The 11560-nt window shown below is 37.7% G+C and overlaps 1 protein-coding gene across 1 annotated transcript; it reads right to left on the minus strand.

The window, feature by feature from the left end:
• Window positions 1-7180: 7180 nt before the first annotated feature.
• LOC123307110 lies at window positions 7181-11095 on the minus strand. Its single transcript, XM_044889328.1, has one exon. It carries the CDS (start codon window positions 11093-11095, stop codon window positions 7181-7183), a length of 3915 nt encoding a protein of 1304 aa, XP_044745263.1.
• Between the last annotated feature and the right edge of the window lie 465 nt (window positions 11096-11560).

Raw genomic sequence — 11560 nt, forward strand, 5'->3', positions numbered from 1 at the left:
GAGCCAGGTGTTGTTGTTCATCTTATCATACGCACTTTGAATGATTAAGTTTTGTTATGATTGACAAATGAATTTTTTCTGACGAATTAATAGTGAATTATGAAAATTGATAGAAACGCTATTTCCTAGTTTATTTAGACTTTGAACTAGAGAAAGAAGTCTCACAGTAGGACTGACTAGTCCGAATAAGAAGGAATTTTCCCTGATGCACTCAAGGTAGCATTACTGAGAGCAATGTATAAAAAAGGAGATGTAGAGGAACTGGGTAATTATAGGCAAATAAGTTTGTTGAGCTCCTTCTCAAAGATCTTTGAAAAGGTGATTTCCAACCGTTTGCTTAAGTTCTTCAAAAAGTTCAATGTGATCTCAAAATGTCAGCATGGGTTTATGAAAGGAAAAAGTACTGAAACTGCTATATTTGAATTAAGTCTTGCTGTTATGGAAGCCTTGGAAAAGGGAAGTGTGCCGTTGGGATTGTTTTTAGACCTCTCAAAGGCATTCGATTGTGTTGACCATAATCTGCTCCTACACAAACTAGAACAATATGGTATTAGAGACAAGCAGTGGAATTTTTTTCGAAGTTATCTCCAGAATAGGATACACAGAATAATGATGATTAGAGAGGGTGTGTGTTTTTCATCAAGTGACGAGGAAATAACCTTGGGTATTCCCCAGGGTAGTATATTGGGACCCCTACTATTCTTAGTGTATATCAAGGATCTGAATCTTGTGTTGCCAAGAAATTGTAAATTTCTGAACTTTGCTGATGACGCTGACGCTGTGATTGGGAGTGATAGCATCCCAGCATCTATTGACTCCCTCAAAACTGTTCTCAATGACATAATTAACTGGTGTGAGAATAATAAACTGGTACTAAACGTGCAGAAAACAGTATGCACTTATTTCTACACAGACAGATCGAAGCAAGACACACCCATTAGCATTAAAAATGATGGTCATGAAATTGAAGTGAAGAAATGTGTTCCATTCTTAGGAGTTATAATAGATGAGATCTTGAAATAGCATGAACATGTATTATAGAAAATCTCAGGAAAAGGTTAAACTTCGTGGTATATAGCTTGAAAGTTATCAAATCTTCAGTTGACAAGGAGATTTTAAAGACAATTTATTTCGCAAACTTTCAGTCGTTGGCAGCTTATGGTATAATTTTTTGGGGAAGCTCCTCACATATGGATGAGATATTCGTTACACAGAAATGGGCTTTGAGGACTATCCTTGGCTTGAGATATCGAGAATCGTGTCGATCCTTATTTAAAGCAAATAAAATCTTAACTATACATGGATTGTATATTTATAGAACATTACTGTTTTTACACAGGCATCAGCAGTACTTTGATAAATTTAAGAATGAAAATAATACAAGGGGAGTTTTCCCAAGGTTTTTTCCCAAACATACTCTCTCAAGTTTCGAGAAACATCCTCTCTATATGTCGATGCGAATGTTCAATGTATTACCTGCAAGGCTCAAGAAAATTAAACAATTTAATAGCTTTAAGAAAGAGATTCACCAGTTTATTTTGATTTGTGAACCCTATGATTTTAAGGAATAGTAGGTTTACACATGCATGGATTTACCGGCGCCAGCCTTAACGCCAGTTCAACTTTCACGCCAGTAAGCGTTTACACGGTTTCCAGTGTTTTGCACGCCAGTTGCTAGTATCGATACTCTCCATAAGGAGAGTATCTACTATAAAGTAGGTACCTACATCATCTCACGAAAGGAGCTTGTAAAAAATTGTCGAAAAATTGCAAAATCGATAATTGATAGTATGATTGAAGATTTAAAACGGAAGGAACGACATAAAAGAAAAGGTCGCTTATAGGTGCGCAATTGGATTTCCCAAAGACCACTGATGGGTGCTTCATATTCTCTTTTAAAAGAACTTTAAATGTAAGACCCCAAAGCTTTCGAAATCATTTAAGAATGACAGAAGAAGGATTTAATTTTCTTTTATAACGTGTCACACCACTAATTGAGAAAAAAGACACCCATATGAGAGATGCTTTGTGTGCTTGACTTAAACTTCAAATCACTCTAAGGTTTTTAGCCACTGGTGACTTCTTCGCTTCCTTGCAATATTTATATCGTGTCCCAAAATGTGCACGGAATGTGTTTACATTTGCAAGTTGTAATTTCACTGGCGCAAGAAAAGATACTGGCGCATAAAATTTTGGAAGCGATCAAAATTTTTAATCCATGCATGCCTGGATAACGTCTGCACGCCAGTAAGTGTTTACATATGCATTTTAAAGTTACTGGCGCGCCAGAAGTCACCGGCGCCAGTAAATCATTGCATGTGTAAACCTACTAGAATTTGTAGATTTTTGCAAGCGATGATTTTATGTAATTGATTATTTGACATGTTTCATTTTTGTGGTTTCCACTATAATTATTGAAATAAATATATACTTCACTTTACTTTACTTTAAGATTAAATATACTGACAGAACAGAAAGTTTCAAATACAGATTACCAATTTTTGATGGAAATCCAGAAGACTCGCCCCTATTTAAAAGCCAATTTGAACGTTCCACTAAACTTTTCGACATTTGTGAAGAGGAGAATTTAATACGCCTTCAAAAGTGTTTGAAAGGAAGAGTCAGAGATGCAGTGCAACCACTTCTTGTTGCACCAGAAAACGTGAAGAGAGTGCTAGAAACTCTAGAAGTCACATTTGGACGACCTGAGTTTATAATTTAAAACTTAATGGACAAAGTGACACGAGCCACTCCTCCGAAGGAAGGAAGATTCGAAACATATTTACCTTTCTCTAATGTAATTGAGAATTTAGTGAGTACCATGGAACTCAATAACACTGGGCATATGACAAAGCCACCGATAGTGAGCGAAATCGTGTTTAAATTACCACCTTTTTTACGTCTGAAGTGGGACGAAGAAAGCTTTCTACAAAAAAACATGACTCTGAAAATATTTTCCGTATGGATGAGAAAAATCGCAATTTCTGCCTCAAGCTGCGCGGATTTCAATAGTTTCAATTTTCCTGAGAAGAAAGTATATGAAAATGATAAACAAAACAGAAGAAGTGTGAATGTTTTTTCTACCAAGAAATTCGAAAGTTGTCCATACTATCAGCGGAATCATCTTTTGATAGATTGTCAAAAAATTGCTCAATAAATTGGACTTGACGCACCAATTGAAGCACTTTGTCACCTGTGGCTCAATAACGTCACAAAAAACGAAGAAAATTCAAGATGAGTGTCATTAGAGATAGCCGGAGTGAATGAAAATTCCAAAATATTTAAAATAAAGGATGTAAGAACTGTTAGCGGATTGTCATTACCCAGACCAACTTCAGATGTGCAAACAATGAGCGAAACTTATCCATACATCAAAGAAACGCCTGTCTATACTTTCTCCGAAGCACAACCAACATTCCTCATTGGCCAGGATCAATGTGCTTTGACTATAGCAAGAAAAATAGTCGAATGGAATGCACTGCTAAGTTGGGTTGTACATGGAAGGGAAGGTAGTTTCTAAGAATTCTCTGATATTCCACGTAAGCTGTAAGTTCCAAGAAGAAATCTGAGAAAATATCAACAAGCCAGTGAAAGCTTGTTTCAAAATCGAAAATTTCGGCATGAAATGTTCCGAGGAAAACGGCATGAAATTTTCCGAGGAAAACGGCAGGTCGAGAGAAGACAACAAAGCTCTTGGAATTATGGAGAATACCATCAAACGGAAATCAATTTGAAATAGGTCTCTTGTGGAAAAATGAAAATGTTTCACTACCGGACAGTAAGGCCGTTGCATTAAATCGCCTCAAATGTATGGAGAGGAAAATGGATAAGAATGAGGAATTTGCAGTAAAATACTGCAACAAAATGGAAGAATATATGACGAAAGTTTACATTCGGAAGCTGTGTACAACTGAAGTAGAAAGAAATGATCCGAAAACATGGTATTTACCCCATTTTAGTATGATTAATCTAAACAAACCAGGCAAGCTTAGGGTACGAACATACCGAAGATGGAAGAATGGTGGAGTTCGAGATCGCGGTCGTGGTTTACATCGACGTCTGGCAATACATGTCGAAGATGCTCTCCTTTCAGTCAAAGCTAACAAACGAACTAAAAAATACTTTACCCTGGTGAATGTCATGTGATTTGAGGAGCACTAATGAGCGTGCAAGGTACCTCGCGGAAACAGCTCGATCGCCATATAAAATCAAACTATTTTGTTCTGCGATCGACATCGCTATAAACCGCGATGATAGCGGCGAGGGTGAACGGGTGAAACATCCTAAGGGTACGTACATACCGAAGATGCATGGATGAGCGCGGTGGAGGTCGCGGTCGCGATGGTTACATCGATGTCAAAACAAACGTTCATATTCCCATGAGACCGTACATACCAAGGATGTTTCACCCGTTCACCCTCGCCGCTTATCATCGCGGTTTACAGCGATGTCGATCGCAGAACAAAATAGTTTGATTTTATATGGTGATCGAGTTGTTGCCGCGAGGTACCTTGCACGCTTATTGGCGCTCTTCAAATCACGTGACATTCACCAGGGTAACGCATTTATTTTTCAGTTCGTTTGTCAGCCGTTTGGTTCATTTCGGTTATTTCGATTTGTCTTCAGTTACGTGAAAGACAATGAATAAGGATGAACTATTAGATTTGGTCTTTATTATTCCTGCTATATGGGATAAGCGACATAAACAGCATCACAACAGGCATGTTCTGGCAAGAGAGTGGGAGAAAATAGCAGCAACATTTAAAGCGACAGGTAATATATTAAATAACATACAATATTTTACGTAACTATAACATTTTTTATAATATTCAAATCATATAATTATTATATAATAGATATATGTTTCCAAGAGGGTAAAGGAGGTTTCAAAAATTTGGGCAATGGACGAAAATCACGTGAGATTGCTGATCATGACTTAGTCTTCATGTTAAGAGCCATTAGAGGACCTAAAAAAAATTAAAACTACATTCACTGGTGGTGTGAATATGTTGTAGTTGGAGACATTGGTTGCCAATGTATAAAACATATTGTTAGAAATTTGTTTCAAACCTAATTCCACAATCTGTGATCAAGCTCCAACTGATGTAAAAGCCTTGCAACAACTCATGGAAGTTACAAGGATCAATTATTCGGGGAAAAATGAAGAATATAGGGGTGGCTTTATTGAGTTTCGAAATTTAAAAATATACCCCATATACGATCCTCCCCACCTATTGAAGGGCATGAGAAATAATTTTCTTGACAAAAATATTAAATTTGGTGATGGGAAAATTGCCAAATGGCAATATATACCTACGTTCTGTATGATAATGCTCCGAGCACTATCGGGGGACTGCAAGCTCTGCCAAATTTAAACTATGACCACATAAATCCTATCGGATCGAAGAAAATGAAGGTCAAATATGCTGCCCAAATATTCAGTCATAAAGTTGCTTCGACATTACATTTAGTCAGCAGAATAGGTGAATAATAGTGAATATATTTACCTCTTTTTTCTGTTCTTTTTCCCCAACAATAATTTCTTTATATGATCTCTCAAGCACAAGATGATAACTAATAATAATCGTCGGTCCAGTGCCAAAGCAGGAATGCGCATATTTGATATTTTGAGATAAACGCGTTTCAAACATTGAAGACATTCTCCATCTGACACTGTCATGAAATGCGTTCCGTCTGGATAGGGGATAAGTCGACACTTTGGTGCTTCTGACATTGAATATTTGAAATTTGTTTACAGATACAATGATGTCTATTGGAGAGGGCGTCAGTGAAACAGCTGATTTGCTGTTTTTCTTCGATCAACTATTCGATTCCGTAAATGGAAACCGGGAAGAGGCAGTTCATGGGAAATCCTTGAGATGTGGAATCTCAGACTCCAGTCCCCATATCAACTTCTGGAAAAAAGCAGCAAACACTTTGCAGACAATGGAGTTCTGCTCAACATCTACTGCAGAGAGGAGTAAAACCCCCAGTTTAAAAAATTGGGCGTTCTCTATAGAAAAAATTTTTTTATATATGGAAATTCTGTGAACTGCAGAAAATGCACAGAATGTTTATTTTCAAATGAAGAATCGGGAAATAAAATAAATGTTTATCAAATATGTAATACATATATGTAGTCTGTGTCTCTACCAACTGTCTGATGTCGCTGCAATCTGCAAACTGTGGATTCAAATCAAATATTATATTTTGTTGACGTAGAATCAAATCTTGGGAAAGATAAATTATAAATTTTTTTATAACTCCATATCTTTTGTGATGCTTCCCGTGAATATTTTGATACACAGACAGCGTAGAAGACATAGGCTGAGAGAATTCAATTTTGAAAGTGCAATGTTGCGAAACAAATATAATCCATTTGATTTGGATGAAACTAAATTTATAAGGAGAAATCGGTTGACTAAAAATCTGGCCTATTATTTGATTCAAGATCTGCTGCCACACATGAAAAACGTTCAGAGAATCAATGTTGTTGAACCCAGTATTAGGTAGGGTATTAGTAGCTCTGTCGTTTTTCGCAACAGGTAGCTGTCAAAGACTGATTGCGGAAAGTCACAATATTTCAATTAGCCAGCAATCGGTTTCGAATTGTATACTGGAAGTATCTACTCTAAGGGTACGTACATACCGAAAATGCATGGATGAGCGCGGTGGAGGTCGCGATCGCGGTCTAGGTTTACATCGATGCCTGGTAGTACATGTCAAAGATGCTTTCCTTTCAGTTAAAGCTTTAGGCTTTTTAGTGTTATTTGAGGTTTTCGAGGAGGCTGACGTAATCCGGAAGTTTTTTTCATTGAATATTTAATAATGTACAGAAGCAACAGTAGTGCTGATAGTGATTGTATGTCTGCAGGAGAAAAGTGGTGTATTATATGTAATTCTTCAAATCGCAGGTTTAGTGCCCATCCTATAAACCAAAGAAGACAATACCTGGGGGAATACCATCTGTTTGCGCCGTTGGATATACAGATAATTGAAAATTTCTTGGTTTTAAAATATATATTCGTAATTACAATCTCTTGGCTTAATCTAATGTGTTACATTCGATGTCGTACAGCGCAATTAATTCAATATGCGTTATCTTCCGCACAGAAGTCATATTACACATGTTTATAATATAAAGGCGTTCACATGCAATGTACAAACCGCGCACAGGGTGTCACAAACTAAACATCTTCCCCCCCCTCGAATCCCTTTGGACTTCGAGGAACTCCGCTGTTGGTGGTACCGGCAGGGAGCAAAGATTGTGCACAGCTCTTCGGATGATACCCTTGGATGTGTAAAGCTCAGCCACTCTTGAAACTCCATCCGATCCGGGAAACAATTTCGAAACTCGGGCCATACGCCATTTCAAAGGAGGAACGTTGGCTTCCTTGATGACAACCAGATCGCCTTCCTTTAGCCCTTCTTGCTTGATGCGCCATTTGGACCTTTGTTGTAATTCGCTGAGATATTCATTCTTCCAACGATGCCAAAAATGTTGACGCATGCTCTCGAGGTTCTGAAATCTGCTGAGCCTGTTAGGATTTGCTTGTAAGAGATTTTCTACTGGCAATGAAGTGAGTGGCCTGCCTATGAGGAAATGTGCTGGAGTTAAAGGATTAAGGTCTGTAGGATCAGAAGAAAGTGGGGTCAATGGTCTGGAATTAAGGATTGCTTCAATTTGCGTAAATAATGTTGTTAGTTCTTCAAATGTCAAATGTTTGTCTCCTAAGATTCTAGTGATATGGTATTTGGCGGATTTAATGCCCGCTTCCCAAAGCCCACCGAAGTGAGGGGAGTATGCTGGTGAAAACTTGAAATTAATGCCCTCATTTGCTGCAAAACCTGAGATTTCTTCGTTATTTGTTTTTAAGAATCTCGCGATTTCGTTGCCTGCGCCGACAAAATTTGTGCCATTATCACATAACAATTGAAGAGGCTTTCCTCTTCGAGATATAAACCGTCGCAAGCATAAAATGAAAACATCAGACGTAAGGTCGCTTGCTACCTCTAAATGTAAAGCCTTAGTGGCAAAACATACAAATAGACATAAATAACATTTTGTTATTTTGCAACCGCGACCCTTTCGGTCTGTGATGTAAAATGGACCGCCAAAATCGACACCGCTAACCTGAAATGGAGAACTTGGGATGACTCTAGAAGCAGGTAAGTTGCCCATTAGTGGATTTAAACATTTAGCTTTCATTATTCTACATATCTTGCAATTATTTATGGTGCTTCTAGCTAAGATTCTACCTCTTAAAGGCCAAAATTCATTTCTTAAATCACTCAACAAAAGCTGAGGTCCACAATGCATAAGTTTGATGTGATGATAGGAAAATAGCAATTTTGTGAAGTTATGATTTATATCTAACAAAGCAGGATGTTTTCTATCATAGCTAACCTTCGACTTCTGTATGCGGCCACCAACACGAAGTATGCCATTCTCATCAAGGAACGGACTGAGCGACAACATACGAGAATAAGAGGGTAAGTTCTGCTTATTACTTAAAATTCTGATTTCATTTAAGAAGCAATCTCTCTGGTGCAGTTTTATCAACAATTGGAGTGAAGAATGTAACTCAACAGTGGACAATGAACTTGAAAATTTATCGACTTTATTGCGCGAATTTGAGATGAAACGTAAAACGTAGGCTACAGACCTCTGTAAAGTTGAAAATCTTGAATATTTATCGAAGTTTATCAAAGAGTTAACATGAATAGTAGAATTGAGTGTAGTCGTAGCGTGTAAACATTTAGCAGTAGTTTTCTTCTCGGGTAAATCGAGAATATTTTTTGTGTTCATTGTTTGAGGCCAGCTACAAGGATCCTCAAATAAAAATGGTGGACCTTCCCACCAAAGTGTAGCTGACTGCATACACTTAGGATTTACACCTCTAGAGGCCATATCCGCTGGATTTTTATCGCCTGGCACATGCCTCCAAGTACCAGATGCAGTCAATTCTTGTACTTCACTGACACGGTTGGCGACAAAGGGTTGCAAGTTACAAGCTTCAGAGGACAACCAACCTAAAACAATCGTTGAATCAGTCCAATGATAGGAAGAAGTTATATCACAACGGAGTGATTTCGCAACCTTTGAGCTCAGTCGTGCTGACAGTAATGCCCCGCACAGCTCAAGGCGTGGTATTGTCGTAGGTTTTACTGGAGCGACTCTGGTTTTGGCGCAGACTAATTTGACGAAAATGTTGCCTGAGCTATCTATCGACCTGAGGTAAATAGCTGCAGCATATGCTGCCTGTGAAGCATCTGAGAATGAATGTAATTCTATAATAACGGGCTGATTGATGAGTATATGTCTACCAATTCCGACCTTTGATACTGTGTTCAAATTAATTGTAAAATTCCGCCACTCTGATTCTAATTTATCATCTACTGGGTCGTCCCATCCCAGTTTGGATTGCCATAATTTTTGTAGTATTATCTTCGGCACGATAGTACAAGGGCTTAGCAAACCCAATGGATCAAAGAGTTTAGCAGAATTGGACAAAATAGTACGTTTAGTTACATTTTTGTTTAAGTTGATGTTTTCAACTGAAAATTGCAGAATGTCATTTAATGGATCCCATTTCAATCCCAAGACACTGGATGGTGAAGAAACATCTAAGTCCTTAGGTGTAGAGATATTTGACTGGAATTGAAAGATAGATGGGCAGTTTGTACGCCACCTTCGTAACGGAAGACCAGCCGATCTTAAAATTTCAGTGATTGATTGAACTATATGGATCAACTCAGCTGGGTCATCAGTACCAGAAAGTAAATCATCGATGTAAAAATCGTCCTTTATACATTTTGAGACTACTTCATCACTACAATCCAATCCAAGTTGGTGAAGACATCTCGTACTCAAAAATGGTGCTGATGCAGTACCATAGGTTACTGTATTCAAACGAAATACCCTAATGGTCTGGGTCGGATCATCGTGCCACAAAATTAATTGTAGTATTCGTTGCTCGGGCTCAACGAGGATCTGACGGTACATTTTTTCCACATCAGCTGACACCACAAACTTGTGCTGTCTATACCTCAGTAAAATTGAGAACAAGTCGTTTTGTACTACTGGTCCGATATATTGTATATCGTTCAACGATATACCCGTAGAGGTTTTTGCAGAAGCATCAAAAACAACTCGTAGTTTTGTTGTTTCACTAGTTTCCTTCAATACTGCATGATGTGGAAGGTAGCAACCAAATATAGGTTTAGGAATTTCAGTCATGTGTCCCAATTGTTCATATTCTCTAATAAATTTACGATACTCCTCTTTGAAAACAGGTTTGCGCTTAAATTTTTCTTCCAATTGCATTAACCTTTTTTCGGCAATTTTATATGAATCACCTAGAACTGATGAGCTCTCTTTTAGTGGTATTCGAACACAAAATCTACCATCATGTTCACGATGAGTAGTTCGACTGAATAAGTTCTCGCAGTAGTTGTTTTTGAGATTTTTATTATCTCTAGGAATTTCCTCCAGTTCCCAAAATTTTGCTAATTGTTTACTTATTTCCTTTGAGAAGTGGCAATATATTTTAGTATTTTTGTCTTTATCGTGAGTATTCCCCCTCATGGGGCCAGCTACTATCCAACCCAGGTAGGTTTCCTGTAATATAGGACCTTGATGTCCCAGGATAAGCCTATTTGGCTTAAGCAGATCCCAAAAGATATCAGCACCTAACAGTAAATCTATTACTGAAGGTTGATGAAACCCTGGATCGGCTAGGTGCAAAGAGCTAGGGACTCCTAGATTCTCGATACGCAAAGTACAATGGGGCACATTATCAGTAATTTTAGGTAGAATAAAGCAATTTATGTTCATATTAAAGTTGTTGTGAAGCGATTGTATATTTATGTTGCAATGTTCATTGACATTTAGTAGCATATTTCCCAAACCAGAAATATATTGATGATATTTTTTTATTTTGTAGATACCTAAATTTTGTTGAGCCTTATAGCTAATAAAAGATGATTGACTGCCGCAGTCCAGCAAAGCCCTGAGAATAAATGTTTTGTCCTTGTTTGTCACCCTGACCAACGCCGTGGAAAGAAGAGCTTGATTGGTGGAGACAGCAGACATAGCAATAGAAGTGCCAGATGAGCTTGCTACCGTGGACTCGACTGCAGGATTTGAAAAATTCGAATTTTCACTTGTATTTAAACTATTGTTATTAGTATTAACTGCAGATTGTTCATTTTTTATTTGTTGTATTGATTGTTGTAAAGGTAATTGCTTATGTAACAATGTATTATGTCTTCGATGGCATATTCTACAACCGCCCAACTTACATTGATAGGATTGGTGGCCGCCTCGAAGACAGTTAGTGCACAGTTTTAATGAAGAGATTTTAGCGATTCGCTCTTCTATAGGCAATGATTTAAATTTAGAGCACTCATGAATTTTATGTTCTAGTTTACATATAAGACACCCTTTAGAAGGTGAAAGATCATGTGAGGACGCAATGAAGGATTTGTTATTTATTTTTGGTAAGCTATGACGTTTCTCATTGTTCTTAACAGATTTACAAGCATTCATAGTTTCTAA

The sequence above is a fragment of the Coccinella septempunctata genome, chromosome 2 (genome assembly GCF_907165205.1).
Source record: "Coccinella septempunctata chromosome 2, icCocSept1.1, whole genome shotgun sequence".
NCBI lineage: Eukaryota > Metazoa > Arthropoda > Insecta > Coleoptera > Coccinellidae > Coccinella > Coccinella septempunctata.